This window comes from Dendropsophus ebraccatus, chromosome 14 (genome assembly GCF_027789765.1).
Source record: "Dendropsophus ebraccatus isolate aDenEbr1 chromosome 14, aDenEbr1.pat, whole genome shotgun sequence".
Taxonomy (NCBI): Eukaryota; Metazoa; Chordata; class Amphibia; order Anura; family Hylidae; genus Dendropsophus; species Dendropsophus ebraccatus.
The window spans coordinates 26,722,333-26,744,310 of NC_091467.1; the positions used below are offsets into that span (position 1 = coordinate 26,722,333).

At 43.0% G+C, this 21,978-nt stretch overlaps 1 protein-coding gene across 5 annotated transcripts in view; it reads right to left on the reverse strand.

Moving 5' to 3' along the window:
• The window catches only part of THRA (thyroid hormone receptor alpha), a 130,580-nt gene that overhangs the window by 52,243 nt on the left and 56,359 nt on the right, over positions 1 to 21,978 (reverse strand). For 2 of the 5 annotated variants that reach the window (XM_069951951.1, XM_069951947.1), the window contains exon 2: positions 2,817 to 3,052. In XM_069951951.1, the coding sequence (XP_069808052.1) occupies positions 2,817 to 2,869 (53 nt within the window). In that variant the 5' untranslated portion in view covers positions 2,870 to 3,052. Of the gene's footprint in view, positions 1 to 2,816; positions 3,053 to 5,074; positions 5,148 to 5,832; positions 5,987 to 21,978 lie in introns of those variants that run through there. The other 3 variants (XM_069951949.1, XM_069951948.1, XM_069951950.1) reach the window with 3 other exon arrangements.

Consider the following 21,978-nt stretch of genomic DNA (forward strand, 5'->3'; position numbering starts at 1 on the left):
GTCATTAGACTCTCGTTCTAGACGGGACTCACAGACATAATAAGGACTCAGAAATGTGGCTATATTATTATTATGTGTGATACTGGCCATAAGGCTAGAACTAATTGGCTGGAACCCATTATTATCACTGTAAAGTGTCCCTGTCATTTAAAAAAAAAAAAACTTTTGATATGTCATAAAGAGATGTCAAAAGTTGGTCCACAGGATAGGAAACAAGTAAAAGATCACGGGCGATCTACGTATGGGCCCCCAGCTTCTGTGTTACGAATAGAGCGGTGGGTAGATCCACAGCTCTATTCATTCCTATGGAGGTGCCGGAGAGAGCAAAGCACAGTGCTCTTCCAGCTTACCCAGCTCTTTCCAGCGGCTCTATTCATTCCTATGGAGCCGCCGAAGAGAGCTGAGTACAGTGCTCTTCTGGCTTACTTGGCTCCTTCCTGCACCTACATAGGAATGAAAAGAGCCTACCTGAGGCTCTGTTTATAACACAGAAACCAGGGACCACAGGAGTCGGACCCCTGAGATCTTTTACTTGTCTCCTATCCTATGGATAGAGGACAAGTTAATTTCTCTTGGAATACCCCTTTAACATATCTCATTTTTTAAAGTGAAAGTGACCATAAAGTCACTTTTAGAGGGGTCATCCCCATTCCTTATACAAGAGCTGAACTCGTACAGATCAGCATTAAAGGAGCAGTTACAAGACTTCATCGTGGGCTTCATGAATGATCGCTCTATCATTTGTGCGACCCTTGACCCTTATTGTTGGCCACACATCCCTTATTCCTTTTAGACTTCTGAGGATTTTTTTCCCTGCTAAAACCATGTGATCAGGAAGTGGACCAGTGTTTGCTCATGTGTCAGCTGATCCCCAGGCCTATTATACAGGGCAATATTGTCCTAAATAGAATTATATCTATGACTGGCTTACATTTATCCTATTAATGGAGATTATCAACCTTTCGCCCTCTTAATCTCATCTTGTATATAATTACTAATTTACACCTTTTATCCTTGATGCTGCGCTGTGCATTAGGGGGTTCCCTTTTCCGAGCCCCCTTCCAGAACCTGCTTATTATAACGCGTGACCCCTGAGGAGCAGGATCTGCAGCACACTGTGAAACCCGCAGGAGGTCACGGCCTAAAGCACAGGAGGAAATGAGACTGACACTGGCTGTATGTGTGTATGCTATAATCATGGAGTATTGTGCCTGTGTGATGGATCCATCAGTAACATTAGACAATCTGCCCAGTAGAGGTCCCCAGCCACAGCATGTCGATGTGCTGAACAAAGCATGGAGATGCCATACCCCACTAACGTATGGAAAATTAATAAAAAGATGCGGATAGCTTCATTCTCTTTCCCTGCGCTACAGTAAAGCCTGCGACCGCTGAGAATAGAATAGCAGCTCGACATCTGCTGCACTTGGCCCTGAGACATGAACACCCACAGAAGTAAAGTACCTGATGGAAACATGCGGCGTGGTGTTACTGTCAGCCCCCAAAGTAGCCTAGACAGCATTAAAACTTGTTTACATGGAATTTTTCACTTGAAGAATGGACAAAGATATTCATATACAAAAAGGGTGCAAAGATCCATAACAGAACACAGACACTTAAAGGTATAATATATCATTACATCAGAATGGATCATCAGTATTATGCAGGTCGGGGTCCGATTCCCTAAATTCCCTACTACATTTGCACATTTAAAAAAAAAAATGGTGCCACTACATGGGACTTTAGTTAGTTTTTATGTTTTTTTGAGAGGAGAGATGACCCTAAATACAGCAATGCTGCCCATTTTTTTTTTGGATATTATCATGGCATTAACCATATATATCTGTATATATGTTGTATAGACATTTTATATATATAAGTTTCTATGAATAAACCACTTCCTGCAGGACATACAGCAGCTCATATGTACTGGAAGACTAGAGATTTTTTAATAGAAGTAAATTACGAATCTCTGGCACCTCCAGGCACCAGTTCAATTGAAAGAAAAAATGTTCGCTAGAGTACCCACTTTATGTTTTATTGGTGCTATGGGACCAGAAAAATTTTGTGACCATCTCTATAATTTACTTCAGTGTTATAATGACAGCCAGCCTAATAGGATCTCACATATGGCAGACCTGGGGGCCATTGGTCATTGCCTGTCTGGCATGGCAATCCAGTGGCACCCTGCCATCTTGTGTCGTGAGAATGCCAATGGGCACCTAGAGGGAGCTCCTTATCTTAGCTACTGACTGCAGCATTGAAGTAGTTAAATGGCCACAATCAGAGTTATGCTGATTGCCAACCATTACAGCGGGGGTGTTGGGGTGTATAATACAGTTGACACTGCCCAGTAATAGTACAGTGGTTTACATGAATGACCCATTATTACAGTACAGGGCCAGAGGGGGTTAAAGGGTTTGTGTAATATATATATATATATATATATATATATATATATATATATATATATGCAATAAAAGAGTTAATGTCATGCTTGCAGTAAAGCAGGTTAGCCCGTACAGATATCTATGTATACTGTACTCATACTGACGCTGTATACGGTATACTGTGTAACTCTTTTAGGCAGATAAATACATGCGGCTACTCAAGCGTAATTCATTTAACTATGGAGATAAATTAATATTTCAGAGTCTGTTGTCTGTAAAGAATTTTCCCATAGACGCAGAGTCACTTCCAGTCCAAGTCACTGACTTAGCTACAAACTAAATCCCATTCCTGGCACGATAACTCTCTTTCATTGACTGAGCCTTTGGGAAGGAAAACATTGATAGCAGTAACACGGAGCCGTTTACCTCTTTTCATCTGGCTCTGACAAGCAGTCCAGCCCGCTAAGATTCTGGTCCATTCAACGTAATTCCATCCAGAACCAATCAGAAGAGACCAAGGCGGGCTCCGCCCCCAGTTGCCCGAGGTTCATGGGACACCGCCGCGTTCACATGGAGGCAGGTCCTACACCTTCCCCGGACTAACCATTCCCTCCTCAGTGAGAGGGAGTCATAGAGATGGGGCCTTGCTTCCAAAAGGGCCCCTGGAAAAGAAAAATGCAAAGGATAAAATAGCATTAAAAAAGGAAATATTGTTTAACTCTGGGCACAGAAAATACAAATTGTCATTAAATATAACACAAAAACAACTGACATGCCAATGCTGCTCAAGGGGGTCGATGTGCAGCGCAAACAACTGTAAAACACCATAGGGCAAACAATGGTGCAAAAGAAATTACAGCGCAAACAACTGCGCTAAAAAATGGTAATAATAAACAATGGCAAAAATCACAGTGGAAACAATGACAAAAAAATCACAGTGGAAACAATGGCAAAAAACACATGGCACATAAAAAAAAAAGTACAAATGAAGGCAAAAAACCATGGCAAATGATGGTGAAAATTGAAAGTAAAAATATTTTTTCTTATTCTCTTTGCAAACAAATTCACAGGACAAACAATGGTGAAAAAAAAAAATCACAGCGCAAATGGTGAAAAATCACAGTGTAAACAACGGTTAAAACCATAGCATGGCTCCCAAAAATAAAAAATCACAGCGCAAACAATGGTAAAAAGAAAATTTTCCCTGTATGGTTCACATCAAACTCAATGGAGAAGACCAATGTACCAGCACTGCCATAGTGACATATCTGTATTATCCTAACCAGATAGCGGTCGAGATGATAAGGTCACTGCCATAGAGTGGGTTTCCATCGTCAGGTTTTTTATGTAGTTTTTTTAACCAGATGGACAAGAGTTGAAGAATGTGCATAAAGGAACAGCTGAGACATCTATTTTTTTTTTTAGATACATTGTTAGCCTTGGATTCAAAAATTGCAAAAAGAAATCTAAAAGTCTGAACACGCTCTTATAATACTGTAGTACAGTAGAGGGGGTTTGATTAAGGAATTTGCTGTAAATTGATACAATATAGGCTATAAAATATGCGAAAAGTTCTCGGACGGCTATTCCTGGCCTCTCAGTCTGACTGAACAGTCTTCACTACCATCCTTTGTCCACAAGTGAGCTTAATGGTGGCTCTTTCCAGAACGACATAAATCTCCCTGTAATGTCTACTAGATGCTTCTGTGACTGCCCCCCTGTATTATTTTCTTCAGGCCATATCCCACTGACTCCCCCCTCTCGTTGAGCACTTGGGGGGTTGCGTCTGGCCTGACCGCAGCGCCTGCTTTCAGCATAGAGCCTCTGCTGTAGCCAGAGAAGTATGCGATGCATTGCCCTCAGCAATTAGGGAGAGGTCACAAAACGTACAAGACCACAGCATGTCTTAAAGGGGTTCTCCGTTTCACACAGCACTGCTCAGAAAGCCTTGTTATGGCAGTCAACAGGGGGAGAATGCCCCCTCTTTCTCAGAACAATCCATTAATATCCATACTTCTCCAGCATTTAGTGCCAGGTTCCCCCCACCGATAACAGCTGAAAAGCGGTCATCATGGGACCCAGCAAGAGGAAAGTTGTTGTCTAAACTAGACAACTGTTCTAACAAAGCCGCAGCTTATATTCAGGTCTCATTTATTAAATGGTGGCCTTGGCCCTGACCTGACCAGCGTTCTCTTGTTAGTGAATATTAGATGTGAGTTTTGGTCTAACCTTCTAAGCAGAAATGGTTCCAACTATTGCTATATTTATCTATATAAATCTTCCTTTATGAATCTGTCACTTTAAAAATGTCATCATGTTCTAGAGCAGGAGGAACTGAGCAGATTGATATACAGCTTTATGGGAAAAGATTAAGTACAACTCAATATTTAGCTTATTCTGACTTAGGAGTCCAGGGGGAGGTTCTATTCAGTTATCTGTCAATAACTGATTAGGACCACCCACTGGACTCCTAAGCTCCAAATGAGCAGAGGTTTAAATTTAAATAGAAAAATTTATACAGAATCCTTCCCCACAAAAGTAAATATTAGTGTGCTCACCCCCTCCGTTCTATAATGTGTTGACTGCCTTAAATGCAGTTTTTTTTCAGTATTAACATGGTATTACTATTTAATAAAAAGTTGCTGCTTGATGTGCTGTAAAATAACAAAATAAAGCATACTCACCTCATCCATTCCAGCACCAGCGCTCTGCTCCATTGGTCCTCTCTCTATATTTCCACTGATAAAGCACCTCCCCTATCCTGCTGGTGACGTTTCCAGCACAATGCGGCCTTAGTGATTGGCTACTATGAGCAGGACCATTAGTAGGATGGCTTGTAATTAGGGAAAGTACATAGAGAGACCAGGGTGGGTAGGTGAGTATGCTTTATTTTGTAATTGTATGGACCCATCAGGATGTTATTTGCTTTTTAACTAAATCAGAATAACTATGGCTGGATTGAATATTTGCTATGTATATGGCCAGTTCAAATGCCTATTTTTTAAAAAAAATATGGCTGGGGGTGTTTAAAAACTAAAAAGAAAAAACTATTACAAGCCACCACAGCTCTTGCGCTGATGCTTGCAGACCCTACTAGTCACTCATACTTGCCCCTGCAGGAATGGCCCCACAATGGGAGTCCAGGAGCAGCGGTTCCACAGTTGTGGGGTCTTATGGAACCCCCAGCCATATAAAAAAAAAAAAAAAAAAGAATCCACAGACAACGCCAGACATATTAACCCCCTTACAGTCAGCTCATTCACATCTTGGCTACACAACAGATTTTCTGCCAGGAATACGCATGGCACTTCCATAATGTAAATGCATTGAAAATAATGGGGATGTGGTTTAGGCGGTGGAATTTAGGTATTGTGAAATTCCATCAAATGACTAAACTGGTATTATATACATATATACGGTCTCTATACCGTCATTCACACACATCACTGGTGCATTCACTATCAGTATCTAGTGTCTCGGACTGGAAGTGACAGAGGCTTCACGGTCTTAAGATTTACAGAGCAAATATAAGAATGCGTCTCGCTAAATTCCCTCTTCGCTCCCTTCAATCATTAGGAAGGAGCGCTGGTCCTCTGCCCATGTCACGCAGCTGCCAGGGCCTACTCATGTTGCCTAGCAACCAAGCAGCCTGGACGCCACCAGGGGGATCTGTCTCTGTGAACCTTTTCTGTACCTCTGGCACTCTGCCCTCCATGCCCTGTGAAACCACAAACATAATGAAATTAACTCAAACGCTGCCAGTGAGAAAGAGGAGAACCCGGGCACGGCTAAATCTCCGTAACAACATTCACATCGATTTGCTTTGTACCGATGGAGGATATAAATTCTGACGTAGTATTTTCTGCCTATCCTCCATTATAATAAGTAGACCCCCAGTCAGTGCCCGTAGTATGCCACCAATACCTCCACACCATTCTCTTCTCTATAACCTCCATATAGATTACACTGGAGTAATGGTACCAATAATCCTTCTTTTTATTCCCCCTCCTGTGCATTATGTCTTCCTAAACTCTTCAGAGACTTGGCACATAGTTACAGAAGAACCCATGTGAAATGTAAAAAGACGGGCAGGAGGAGGTACAGACAGTGCAGGAGCCAAGCGGCTTCCCTCTGCCAGACCCACTGGGCTACTGAACAATCTGGCCTCTTTGTAAAGACGTTGGAAAGGAGGGGGGTAGGAATCCCACATGTGGGATAGAGGATTTGCAGAATTATAGAGGAGAGGAACGAAAGGCACAGAACCCCACATAGAGACTCCAGTCTGTAAGAACTTGGAGCCAACACTTTGTATGAAACAGTGTGAGGATGGAAAGCAAATGATTGCCCTATACCATGCGTCTTCTACACGACACGCGACGCCACCATCACCATACACGAAACACATCTAGAGTTATATTGTATGACTTTGAATCTTAGATTCATCAGGATTAGGACGTCTTCTTTCACTTGATTTCAGGACCACAGGCTTTACATATGGTGACTGGAAGCCCCTCTACTTTAAGGGAACAATTCACCATAAAAATGCTAACCGATCTACCGGCATCGTGACATGTTCAGGAAATGTTGTGCAAATTGATATATAGTTTAATGTAAACTGATTTAGTAAAGCTTGTATTTTATTGATTGAATGCCCTACTAATTTTGGGCTTAGGAGTCCAATGGGCGGTCCTACTCTGCCCACTGGACTCCTAAGCCAAGAATAAGGAGGGGTTACAATGAATACTCCTTCTTGTTCAATGCAACAGGTTCCCTTTAAGTGAAGTTATGTCACATCATGTTGACCTTTGGGTGAAGTTGTGTTACATCATGTTAAATGGGGAATAGGGATGCATGGAAGGCAGATGTCTCATGCCTACGGTCAGCCTTTATCCTCTTTCTCTAGAGAGACCTGGTAAGCTAATTCCTCCACCATTTAGCTAAGCCCTACCCTTGTGGTCTACACAGGCTTACACACAAGTGTTTGCTTTCACTTCTAATTTCTCTATATCATTCATTTGTAGACCTTGGGTACTTTAAAGGGAACCAGTCACGTTACAAATGCAGTCCGAGTAGATATTTAGTTTTGTGAGAAAAGATTCCTATAACTTTTAGTTTTTCATTACATTACTTCTTATTCTGAGCTTAGGAGTCCAGGGGGTTGTCCTAATCAGTAAAGGATAGTCTTCACTGTATGCATACTTACAGGGACAGCTGTCACTTATTGAGTAGGACAGCCCACTAGACTTCTAAGCTCAGAATAAGCAAAAATGTGAATATGAATAAAATATAAGTTATAAGAATCTTTTTACAAGATAACTACATATAAATCTGCTCAGCTTGTCCAGCTTCTATGATGAGCACTGTCATTTTAGCTTTGGTCAATCAGGATCTAGGGGTTTAGACCCCAACCAATCATGGGTTTTTCCCCAGCTTTCTGTCAAATGACTGAAATGAATTTCCAATGTAAGGGTATGTGCACATTACGGAAATCACATGGATAACCTGCCGCGGATTCCGTCGCTCAACCATTAGTAATCAAAATTTTTGCCATGTCTCTACTACATGGCAAAAAGTTTTTAAAATCCCAGGGTTCACGTATGCTATGTTGGGCATTATTTTTAGTTAAAACCAGAGGTGGAACCAACACAGAGAAAAACTATAATGGAAAGATTTGCATCTCTTCCTTTATGTTGGACTTAGTCCTGGTTTTGGCTAAAAATACCAACCAAAATACTATGTGTGAAACCAGCCCCAAACTTTTTTTCAGTCTTGCACGATTTGTTAAAATTCTTTAAAAGGAACACAAAAAGAATAATCAGATCCCATCAATCCTCCTGTCGCCCCCCTCCATGTGTTCCCTGTATCTAAACAAGCCTGCCAGTGAGAATCAGGAACAGGCAATGGAAAATGGCAGCAACCTAATTTGTATCCTCCGTTTTTTTTCTATTTTTACCCTCATTGAATTAGCTTTCAAAAGTATCAACAACATCTTTCTAGGTGAACGTGAATTAATTTTGTCTTTGCTGCCAAATTTACTGTCATTTGTGCCAAGGATGCCCGGCTGGCACGCATGCAAGTTCTTAATGAAGGACAATTAGTCGTTTAATGAAAAGGTCTCTTCTAAAGCGGCCCATAAACCCCGAGTCTGAGAAAATAATCCCCCTTGTGTGGTAGCTGTAGAAAGAAAAGCCGTGACACTAGACAGTCCTGGTGCAAAGCGTGGCTTTTCGGCCTGTCCTTTTATGCGGGATGCATTTTTAGCGTTCTTGTGCTATAAATACAGAATAGAAGAAAAAAAAACTAAAAATGATGAGAGGAGCTTTAAATGACAGTATCTATAAGGGGCCCATAAAGGGGTATACTAATGTATGCTAAGAGCCTCCAACCCCAAGATGTAGGTGTTTTATACTGATTGCCGAAAAAAAGTACATCTGGTTGTGGCATTAAGACTAGTTCCCTAAATCGTAAGCTGATCCCACAGTGTACGCCTGCAGGAACCCTCAAGGGTCAGCTGCAATTTGTGGGGAACCCTGGCACTAAAGTTCCCCATCCCTTACACCTTAGATGTTAGTCCACCATCAGTCTAAGGTATATGGGGCTCTCCCGAACAACCACTGACAGATGATGTCGTTGGAGATAATGGTCGGGCGTGAAGGAAAATCACTGCTCAACCCCTTTGCTCAGGGAGAGATAAGCTACAGCTGTGACGAATTTTCCTGTGTATGGGTAGACCGGGTAGTGGGTGGGAGATACAACTGATGGCCAAGCGGCTGTTTGGTCGTCAGTTCCGCGGCAGTGCCAGCAGAGGGGAAATTAAGAACATTGTCCATTCAAATTAATGGGTGTAATGCAGGGCAAGACAGGTCCTCCAGAGCGAGAGATACTCTGAAGAGATGAGGATTCTGGACAAATGTCCCCCTTCCTCTAATTTTCTAAATGGGCAAATGAGAATGGGTATTTTGGACTAGACAAGTCCTTCAAGGGAATGGGACTATAGGAATCTAAAGGGGTATTCCCATCTGATTAAGTTATTCCCTATCCAAAGGTAAAGAATAAGATGATTGGTGATGGTTCCTCTCCAAGGACTAAGGCTAGATTCACATCACAATTTTGCAATCCGTTAAATGTATCCACTTTATGGAAAAAAACGAATGCAAAAACGGATGGTAAAAATGGATGCTGTTGCATGCAATCCGTTTTCATCCATTTTCCATCCATTTTTAAAAATACACAAAAACATGAGATGGATTGCAAAATTGTGATGTGAACCTAGCCTTAAATAGCACTTGAGGAAAAAAAAAGTTTCCCCGGAATTAGTGGTGCTCATGGTGCATTTGTGGCCAGCGTTCCATTCACTCTCTATGGAACTGCCAAACATTGCCATGCAAGTTCTGGCAGTATTGTTTTATATTGTTGTTTAGGAAAATTGTGGGATCTGTCCATAGTAATCATACAGATCTGATGAAGGTTCCACAGGTTGTATCAGCCACCTCTGCCAAAGGGGAAATTGGAGATGGTCTGATGGCACCAATATAAATGACACCATGGTCCTCAGCGTTGTCCATCGCTGAAATCATATGTAGTCAAAAGTAATGTAAAAGAATATCCAGGTAACATTTAACAGCACAAAGAAAGAAGAGAAGGATAAAGAGCAGGATAAATGCATACCCTAAATTACAAGGCTGCAGTGGAGAAGGCATGTATTATGGATGCCTGCCATTCACCTTCCTTGAAACACATAAGATGCAGCTTATAGAGTATGCATATCCACGTACAAGGAGAAAGAAATGAAGCAGACTGCTTCTCACATAGAAGAAAGGTCAAGGCAAGAATCTTCAGAAATAGACAAAGAAAGGAGATGAACATGAACAATGGTTTGAGAAGAACATCTTCACTATGAAGGATAGACAAGAAAAAAGCCCATTGTGCTTCTCAGAATCCGTCTACAAGGACAGGAGAACTCTGAATCATGCAAGCTATGTTCTTCCACATTCAGCAGCTGGGGTATGATGACAGGATATGTTAGGGCAATACATGCATCAGTATAATATGATCAAGAAAATGACAAGGCAAAACACTACCTCTATAAGACCCCTTACCACTGATATATTCTGATTTAATGGGAACCTGCCATGTTGTTTTTGGACCCTAAACCGCAATCAGGTGTCTCATTATATGAACTGACAATATTTCCAAAAATATCCCGGAAATTTTTGTAACATATTCCACTCGGGGGTCCTAAACCACATTTAACTCAAAGGTGGAGGCGAAAAAAAATGAAATGTGGAGAAAAAATTGTAAACATCTGCCGACAAAAACTTTATTGTGAAATTTGAAACTAGTATTAGGCTGCGTTCACATGTACAGGATCCGCAGCAGAATTGATGCTGTGTTTAGTTACTTAGTTACATACATATCTGCTCCATCTAACCTGCTGCGGATCCTGTACGTGTGAACGCAGCCTTATGTCGTTTGGCAGTTTGGATATGTCTGCAACAATGTTTCAAGTACATATGGCCATCACTTGGGACTCCTATTGTGAGCCATACAGTCGTGACTCACATGTGGCTCCTGAGCCACTGGATGGGGACCCCTGCTGTAGACCAAAGTATACGGGGTCTAAGCATTACCACTTAAGATGCGCTCCGAGCCCGATAGTTTGGCAAAGTGGATGCAGCTCTTGGTAGCCCTAAAAAACATGAATAAAGCCTATGGCCTATGTCTGTATCCATGTTTTCCAGGACTCTTTGGGGTGCACCCAACTTCTTCAGCCACCGGTAATCAAATGCTGAACGTTCGGACTCAAGCATGAGCGGTGACAAAATCAAGAGTCATGCCATCTGGGCTCTAACTTTCCACCCCCCCCAGGCCACTCTACATCACTATTTTCTTGTGTGTGGTTGCCATTCATCTCCAGGCATGGATAGTGCATCGAGGTTCTGTGCCCAGGTTCAAATCATCACTGTATAGCACATATAGCAAGAATCCTCTTCTGACAGTCCTGGCACATGTGCAGTACATGAATCCTGGCAGGGTGCACTTCGCTATACTATATATGCCTGGGGAGAAGAAGGCGCATATGCAAGCTTTGGAGGGGGTCGGCAGTAATGCAGAGGTGTGAGAAAATCAATCCAAGCCACGAGGCTCATGGTGGAAACCAAGACTATGTCACACTTCCTGATATTGTCACCGCTCAGTTTACTCTTGGGCTTTTTTGGGGACTTCTGCATCGCATTTAGCATACAGTGATGTTTAGAGACATTCATACCAGTTCAGGTCATAAGGCATGACTGCTGGTTTGGAGTTCAAAAAGAATCAGAAATGTTCCCCTTTAAGGGCCCTATTCCACCGGACGATTATCGTTCAGATTATCGTTAAACTGTTCGAATCTAAAAGATAATCGTTCGGTTGAAATGCAGTTAACGATTAACGACCGAACGAGAAATCGTTGATCGCTTTATAAGACCTAGACCTATTTTTATCGTTGCTCGTTCGCAAAACGTTCGCATTGAATAAGACATCGTTCGGTCGTTCGCAATAGATACGAACGCAATAGCGAATAAATAGCGAAGAAAAACGATCGCAATTACGATCATAAGTAACGATTATCGTTCCATGGAAATGAGTGAACGTTTTCAGGTCTTTCGCAATAGCGGTCGTTTGAGATCGTAAATCGTTACCGATTATGCAAACGATAATCGTCTGGTGGAATAGAGCCCTAATGCCCCTATTCCACGAGTCGTTTGGAGGAGCAAACGAGCGCTATTAGCGCTCGTTTGCTCCTCGTTCCCCGCTCGCTGCCGCCGCTATTCAACGCGGCGTCAGCGAGCGGGTGAGTGCGGGAGGGGCGGCGGGGAGCTGCTGGGGGGGCTGCCCGGGGGATCGCTGATCGTCCGGGCAGCCCATAGGATATAGCAGCGCCTGCTGCCGATGCTCCTATTCAACGGAGCGACGGCAGCAGATCGCTGCTATATCAGTCGCTTGTTTTTCAACATGTTGAAAAACAAGCAACTGCAACGATCAGCCGACATGAACGATGTCGGCTGATCGTTGCACTCTATTCCACGTTACGAATATCGTTCGTAGCGGCCGATATCGGCCGAATACGAACGATATTGCTCCTCTAAACGACCCGTGGAATAGGGCCTTAATATGTACCAGAAGGAAAATAAGGGCCTATCAGGTATCTATATGTTTCTTTATCGATGACATTTTAGCCAGCAGCACATAGAGAATATACACTGGAATAAGAAGAGTCTCAGTGTAACGTAAGTCAATTGAACCGGTATTTTCAGGTAGGGTGCAGCTAAACAAATAAGGGTACCTGAGCCCTAGATGTGTCCCTCCGCACTCCTCCGCAGAGCTCTCCCGGCTGTATCTATGGTTACTGCCTTGTTTTACCATGTAAGTGTGAGTCACAACACAGGTGATATGTGGCAGAAAAAGAAGGAACGGGCATGGAAACATTATGCTGTATCAAAGACTGTGACGTTTGTCGAGACACTCGACAGAGGGCATCAAAATCATGAGTATGAGTAATGCTGGAGAGATGCGGAGAAACAAGATAGGACTGGGCAGGCGGGAGGAAAATGGATGGCAAAGTATGTTCTGCAAAGACTGTATTTGTATACGTCCCATTCCCAGTGACTTTTCTGGCTGCAAAGGAGAGAAACTTCATATCTAGGGCCAGTTCAAGGGAATCTTTCAGCTCTATGTGATGCTTGGTGCTGCAGACATGGGCAAATAGCTGATAGGGAGATAAATCAGATGATGCCTGTCTCTAAGCTGACGGCAGTTTGCAAAGTTATTAAATCATGTTTTCCTTCCAAGCTCAGGTGTCATAGAGGCTGTGCCACCTCTGAGCGCTCTACAATAATCATGCAAAACAGGGAGCGGTGTAGGAGGAAGGAGGCGTGCATACTGCAGCTCAGCACGGACTTTAAGACATTTGAGCTTGGAAAGAAAACATGATTTTATAACTTTGCAAACAACCGTCAGCTAAGAGAGATGTATCGTGTTTTATATCTCATGTCTGCATTTCAAAGTAGAATATAGAGCTAACAAATTTGCCTTGATCTCACCATGTTTGGGTATAAGCTATCATTCTAGGTTGGGGGATAAGAAGCCTTGCCCTGATGACTTGTGGTTCAAGCGGCACAGAAATGGTGTAAGGTTCCCTTTACGTTTACACTGGCATAATATGGACACATTTTTGCATAAATATTATGGCCGGAAGCTTCAGCTCAACTGTGGGTCTGATGCCCAGACCTGAAGTCGGGCCAGGACTTGTGGTCATAATACAGATGCAAAAATGTGTTCATATTACGTTAGTGTGAACCCAGCCTAAAGGTCCCCATACACTTGGTTTGGCTGTCAGTATAAAGTGTTTGGGGGCCTCTCGAGTTTCCACCAACTGATGATGTTGGTGTAGCTTATGGTTGGGCGTAGTGGATTCTCACTGCCCAACCCTTCTGTTCTCAGAGGGATAAGCTGATTCTAGAGCTGTCTAGTGGTGGCTCATTCCTTCCCATAGAGAACACATGAACGATCAACTGTGCAGTGTATGGGAAGGACGAGAAAGCTGGACCCCAGGGTGACTTGTGGTTGGTTTAGCAGAATAGTTGGTGATCTGGGTGATGCTGTCATACGTGTGGATGCTACAACTGATATGTCATATTACACTCCCCCGCTCTCCATGTTACTGTTCTAAGTGACTGTTGTACTTGCATTGTATTCATGGACATAGAAGCTCAAGATAAAGAGAGCGACAGATCCTCCTCAAAGAGGGACAGTTTGAATCTGTACGGTTGTCCTGGTTGAGGTCTATAGTGGCCTCCTGGGTCTCATCACACCTGTATCAACAAAGTTTTTAGGAACAAATGCAGAAATATCCAAAAATACCAGATCTGCTGGGATTTGCTAGTGAAACAAACCCAAGAATTTGATTGTTTGTAAAGAAAACTAAACATATATATTAAATGATAAAGGACACTAACCACTACTCTTCAGCATAACTAGTAACAAAACCCCTTGGCTTACAGCTCAGGCGAGCCAAGTAGATGCCCTGCTCCTTGCAGCAATGCCTGCCCGCATCTGCTCCACACATGAAGACAGCTGTGGTGCGCGAAACCACATTATGTAAAGATTACTATGCCAAAGTTATTTCTGAAATTATTCTATTCCCCCGTCCCATGTGATTTTGTAACCATGTAGGAGAAAAAAAAAAGAAGCAAGCACCGCGCAACAAGGCGGCTCGAACAGCTGTCATTGGAGCTATTACTCGGGTAAGAGATATCCGTCATGTTCTGAAATAGTATCTGACACTTTTCCTGAAACAATGGCTGAACACAATTCCTCCCCCCAAAAAAATTAAATTGCAAATTAAAGCGACTAATGATGAAATATTCAGCTTTACCCTAGTACATTGACAATGTAATTAGATACAGACAATGGGCTATGCTAAGAGAGAAAGGCTGGGCTAACAAAGAGCGATAAATGCATCAATCAGACCAATAGCCTAATAAGACTGTTCCCTACTTGGCATAAGAAAGCACCACTTCCCCCATAATGGAGTCCCCCATCAAACCTCTGTGTACACACTACCACTGTAGTCAATGCGATGAGAGGGGAGCGCAGACGAGATAATAACGGGTCTGATATTATGACTATTTACAGCTAGTGATTGATACTACAATCCGGCATTATCAGAGTCGGCAAACACTGAGCAACACAAAAGCGTGGGAACTAGAGATCAGTGCAACTGGAGCATGCGTGAGTCCGATCGTTCGGCATTTGAATAGCAGTGAATGCATGTACTCTTAGGCTAGGTTCACACTGCGTTTTCAGCATCCGTTTTTTGCAAAAAACGCATGAAAAACGGATTGCAAAAAACGGATTCATTTGTGTGCATCCGTTTTTCCATTGACTTCTATTATTAAAAAAAACGGATCCGTTTTTTTTGCCGGACCAAAAAACGTTGCTGACCTTATTTTTCTGGACGTTAAAAAAAACGGATCCGTTAAACGGATGCTGAAAACGCAGTGTGAACCTAGCCTAAGGAGTCTGGTCATAGGCTGTATCCATGTTTTCCTGGACTCCCTAGAGCTGGAGTCAACTTTTTTTAGCCACTGTTATTCAAATGCCAAAAAATCTGACTCAAGCATGCTTCAGTTGCACTCACCTCTAGGGGAAGAAGTGTGGGAGAAGTTGATCCTAGAAATCGGCTTGCAACATAAGAGCTACTACCAGACTGGTAGTTATGGACAACCCCTTGATTTTTTGCTTGCACCACACCACCACCATGCTTGGAAGATAGTCAAGAAAAGAGTTCTCCACAAGAAGATCTCGCAGTTGTCTTTGGCCAACTTTAGGTGCCACCACCGCCACCACAAAGACTGGATTTTTTTTACCTACTTATTGATGTGAAACGCTAAAAGTTCTTGTAACCATAATGTCTTGTAAAGCTTGTTTATTGCAAACCAGAACTGTTTTGAATCTGAGTGTCGGCACCTATTATCTGTATCCTAATAGTATCTTACAAAGGCAGTAACTAGAGATGAGCATGCTCAAGTTTGACTGTTCAGCATTTGATTACCAGTGGCTGAAGAGGTTGGAAGCAGACCTAGGGAGTCCAGGAAAACATGGACACAGCCACAGGTCACAGGCTGTATCCATGTTTTACAGGACTCCCTAGGGCTGCATCCAACTTCTTCAGCCACCGGTATTCAAATGTCGAACAGTTGGACTCGAGCATGCTCGACTTGCGCTCTTCTCTAGCAATGGCCAATACCTAACATCTTGTAGTTTTCATTTCTCGACTCCCTAAGCCTTTCTTTTTTTCTTTACAATTATACAAAATCTAGAAAAAAAACTTTTTGTAATTCTCTATTGAAATTTGAAGTATATAGAGGGGCAGCAGGGTCCTACAGAAGTTCAAATGTGATCATCTATGAATCCATACAACACAGAGGTGGCCCCAATGTGGTATTGACAAACCAAATAAGTTCTGGTTCAATAAGTATATTAAGTATTGTTTGTCTATATTACATGTTACAGTTAACATGAATCCAAGCTTTCCTTGAGGATTTTGGAAGGAGCGTAAGGGTTAAGGCCCATGCAAACTCCCTGTTCAGACAGAAGAGGCGAAATGCATTACAGCCTATAACTCATTGCGCAGTCTGAACTGCAGGACATTAAGGGATCAATGAGAGTCCCACGAGGAAGGGAGGAAGAAAATCAGCAGATAATAGGGGAGGAGGCCCCTCCTGCTGAACCCAGCAAGGAGCAGAAGGTAGAGGAGCACAGGACGTTTAATACTGTATTCTGAGTATGTAAAGGGCCAGAAGAATGGGGAAACTTCATTTGTGCTTTGTCTTACATGTAAATGTATGGAGAACAAAAAATCTAGGCTGAAAAGAGAAGTTCCCTGAAAATAAGAAAATCTATGCAAAAACTTTTGAGGAGTCCCTTTTCTCCTGCCCCACTCACCCATCACTATTCTCTTCACTTCAACTTTTCCTAACTTTGCTCCTCTAGAACCCATGGACCTCCTTATGGCTTCTTACAGGCATGCACCAACTCCATAGGGTAAAATTTATTAAGTCCTTGCCAAATAGGACTAACTTAGAGTTTTGACCGAGGTCTATAAAACGTCTTTGTACACTTGGTGATCGGCACTCTTTTGCTAAGCCTTCACAAGGCTCCATCAATCATGCAAGCCTTCAAATTCATCATTGTCGGGCGCACATTGCTTGTTTGCACAGGGCGATAAGTGGCAGAAAACGATAATTTAAACGGCCGCACAAAAGAGCTAATCAGTCGGCGAATTAGTGTTTTCTTATTCACCGGCCCTTTGTTACTGTGTAAAAAAGCCTTTATTCTAGGTTACCACTAAGGTCCAATTGATATACAGTACAACCTGACATTAGTTGGGAGGAATAATGGAAGACATGTTAGAAAATATTATTTCATGGAAAGAGTAGTAGATTCTGGGAACAAACGTCCAGCAGCTGTGGGTGGTAATTGCTCAGTAGGTGCATTAACATCAAAAGTTATCCTCTATCCACAGGATGAGAGATAACTAGTGGATTGGTGGGGGTCCCAGTGGTGAGTAAGATGAGTCCCGATCCCAAAAAGGGGGACATATGAATGAATTGAGCAGCGACCGCTTCATTCCAAACATTGCTTAGCTCAGTACTCTAATCATTCGGAAGACATTTGTTCTTCATGACTGAGATCGGTGGGAGTCTCAGTGGTCCAACCCTCACCTACTTATCTCTAACCATGTGGCTAGGGGATAACTTTTAATAATGAGAATACGTATATTATACATATATCTACCATTTGATGATCCAAGCGGTCTTTTTCTGCCAACATCTCAATTCCTTCTAAAGTTTTCAGTATTTTGGCCTTTTCCTGAGTCACAATAAATATGGCGGGTGTTGCCACAGAGGTATATTGACAGACAACATAAGAACAGCAGTAACACCCTGCGGGACAAGAAGGGGTCAGCTGGATTTAGGGCTGCAGCTGCTCTCCCTATCCTCTTTCCTGCACTAATTCCTCATTATCATGGAAAGCGCCGGCTATGCCACGATGGCGACCACTTTTGTGCACTTTTTTATGGATGGACATACATGAATAATAACATGCAATTCGGTAAATGTATAGATCTGTCACTACCTAGAAGGAAAAACATGCTAATCCCACAGGCATGACATTAATCACAAGATTACCTCTTTGTATACCTCACGATGGGACTGTGGGGGAAGATGTACCTTTGCTATCTACTAAAGTAGGGGGGTAGAAGGGCAAAAGCTTTTATTTATCTACATCTGTAGTGTTATACATCAGTGTTTCCCAACCTGTTGCTTTCCATCTGTTGCAAAACTACAATCCCCATCATGCCAGGACAGCCTTAGTCTAGGAGGGGAAGATGAACCTAAGCTATCTACTAAAGTAGAGGCTAGAAGTCTCAATTTTTTATTTAATATATCTACATCTGTAGTGTTATACATCAGTGTTATACCTGTTGCTTTCCAGTTGTTGCAAAACTACAATCCCCATCATGCCAGGACAGCATTGGGCTTAGGGGGAAGATAAACTGTACCTATCTACTAAAGTAGAGGCTAGAAGTCTAAAAGCTTTTCCTATTATGCCTGGACATAGGATAAAACTATCGTTGCTGTAATGCACGTGTACACACATAAAGGCAGTGTAAGACACGCAGGCCTGTAAATATAAAGGGCGAGACCAGCATAGCGTCTGTCTGGGTTGTAAATAAATGCCACGTTCTTTGATGTCAATATGCATACAGCCATGTATTGGCATAAGGCTGGCAGTGCCTAGCTCTATGCTACTCCTCCACGTACCCACAACACTTATTGTGCCTGTGTCAAGTGTGAACACAAGAATGGGTGTATTGGGGTGTGAGATGTCGGCTGGCAGGGCTCCTGCGGGAGCTGGTGCATTAGTGACTGGTATGGGAGACAACACTTCTCACTGAGCTATAAATACACGTATGTGTGTGTGAGGGGGAGGCTGGCGCTACATGTGTCTGATCCATGAATATAAGTGGGAAAAGGAAGCATTGCGTGTGATTTGTGGTGCGAGTCGTTTCACACCAGTCATCTGCAAACTGCGTCTCTCCAGCCTACTGCAGAACTACAACTCCCATCATGCCTGGGTCGCTAGATCTGGCGCATCTGAAGACTTTTTAGGTTACGTTTTCATTGTTGATGTGTTAAGTATGTTTTGGTTAGCTGAAGTATATGTATACCGTGTCTTTCTGTACTTTGGCAATGTGCACTAGTATGTGATCACATGTAATGGTAAGCTGAAGTACATGGGGGTCCTATTTGTATGTATACTTGTAGCGGCGTGTGTATACCCTGTCTCTCTCTATACTACAGATATGTGAGGGGTGTGATCAGATGGTAAGTTGCTGTATATAGTGGGGTTTCTGTTCCTTTGCTATAGAAGTGTGTATACACGTTGCGGTGTGTTGGACATTCCCTTCTTCTATGCTCTGACTATACATAATGGTGTTCATTCTCTGCACTATGAAGGTCAGTTCCATAAAGATGGCGGGGAGGTGAATTCTTGTCATGTAGGAGCACAGCAGTGAATACGCAATGTATAGTTGTATAGTTGGGGGGGGTATGCATATATGTAGAGAGCCACTGGTGCCAATGTTTGCGCTCTGAATACAAGTCATGGTGTATCAGCATGTGAGGGTGAGGCTGGCACTAGTTTTATATTGGAAATGTGACACTCCGTCTCTGGAAGCATATTGAGGCTTGAGGCTGGCAGCTGCACAGTGTGTGTTTACACAGACATTACCGCGGACTGTGTAACTACCGCTAATATAGCAGGAGCTGGAAAAGATGGTCGAAGAGGGAAAATAGAGATAGGACGGCAGGGAGGAGAGGAGCTCCAGAGGCGCTATGGGAAATGGTGAGGAGAGAAAAGGCCGAAGAACAAGGTCCCGATGAAGAATGGAGGGAGAGATGTAGGACGAATTAACTTTACTAACCCTGATAAAGATGGAATGAGAAGGGGGGGGGGGAATAAAAGAGACAGACTAGAAGGAATGAGACAGCTGGGGATCCAGAGACACGGCAAGTGTCAATCTGGTTTACAGTAATGTCTATCTATAATATAACCCAGAAGGTGCAGGATAGCTTAGCATGAGGGAGGGAGGGAGGGATGGAGACAGTGAATGAGATGTGAGATATTGCAGAGTAACATGAAGCAAGGTGGGGATGGGGAAAAGTGAGGGGCGTCAGAGGTGGAAAGTGAATGAGGAGAAAAATGGCCACAAAAAGTGAGGGAGACGGATGTGAGGATGATGCCGGAGATGGTGGGCAGGGAACATGGATGGACCTAACCAAGAGAAGGGAGAGACGAGGCGAGAAACACGGCGGACGAGGATGTCATAAAGGGATGAAACAAAGACAGGTAGACCGGGGGAGACACTGTAACATGACACAACAGGAGCGAAAGGAAAGGAAAGAAAAAAGAGCATGAAACTACCGAGAAGAGATGGAGCCGCCGGGAAGGGGGGAAAAAAAGGAAGTGGCGAGAAGACAAAGAAAAATGTGGAAAAAAAGAGGGGCGACAGGATTGGATTAGCGAAGAAGAGTGATGGTACCAGAGATAATGGGAGAAAGAGAGACATCCATATTGATGGAGTGTGAACGCGAGCCAGAAAGGATAAGATATATGGCACTGTTCCCCATCCTCTCCTCCCTGCTCCCCCACAGTAACAGAGCCGCAGGACGGACCCCTCCCCTCCCCTGCTTTCTGCACTATTGATAAATACATTAGTATGTGCGGGATATGAAGCAGCTGCAGAGCTGGCAGAGCGGGGGTTAACCCTGGCACTGCCGCACAACATGGGAACGGGCAGAGAAGGCGTATGGGGCCGTTCCAATGTTCTGTGGATGGGAGCGGGTTAACAGCTGGAGCCTTACCTTCCAGCTCCGACTTCCACGTGGTTCATTATGGAGACTTCTTGGAATCAACAGCTGCTTTGTGTTTGCTGCATTAAAATGAGACAAGTCTGCAACTCACTGCTGTGTGCACCATAGACAGATAGAGAGATGTAGAGAGAAAGAAAGAGAGAGACACACACACATATAGAGGGAGAAAGCGATGTAGAGGGAGAGAGAGATATGTAGAGGGAGAGAGAGATAAAGAAAGAGAGAGAGAGGGATGTAGAGGGAGAGAGATATGGAGAGAGAAAGAAAGAAAGAAAGAAAGAAAGAAAGAAAGAAAGAAAGAAAGAAAGAAAGAAAGAAAGAAAGAAAGAAAACATTTGAAGAGGGATAGAGACAAAAAGTAAGAGTGAGTGAGAGAAAAGAGACAGATAGAGGATAGATAGATAGATAGATAGATAGATAGATAGATAGATAGATAGATAGATAGATACAATACATAGATAGATATTTCACAAAATATTTGCAGCACTCGTTGAATAGCAGGTGAGTGCCATCAGATGTACCAGGATCCTCTGATGCATGGCTATATACAGTACAATCAAAAAGCTGCGGCACTCACTGGTTACTTTGGAGTGCGGCAGCCTTTTGATTGTAGATAAATAGATAGATATATACATACATACAAAGATAGATAGATAGATAGATAGTATAGAGAAAAGCTGAACTTTCAAAGGACAGACCATGCACAGTAGGTAGGGCGCAAATCAATGACTTAGGCTTGATCCAAACAGTGGTACATTTCAATAGTCCACAAAAAATATTCACCACAGCACTCCCAGCAGCATGTAAGGTGCATTTACTTTTCTACTTTTCCCTCAAGCTTGAAACGTTGCCTGTTCACACTTGATAGAAAAATAAACGCACCTTAACATAGCTTTTGGGAATGCTGTGGCGAATATATTCCGTAGACTAGACAGATAGATAGACAGAGATTGATAGATAGACAGACAATAGAGTATAGAGAGACAGATGATAGATGGTACACACATAGATGAGGTGAATGTACAGGGAGCTGACTGGTGAGGGGGGCACAGCCCAAGCTGTAATAAATGGGGGCACTCGCAGTGGAGAAAGGTTACCAGCTAGAT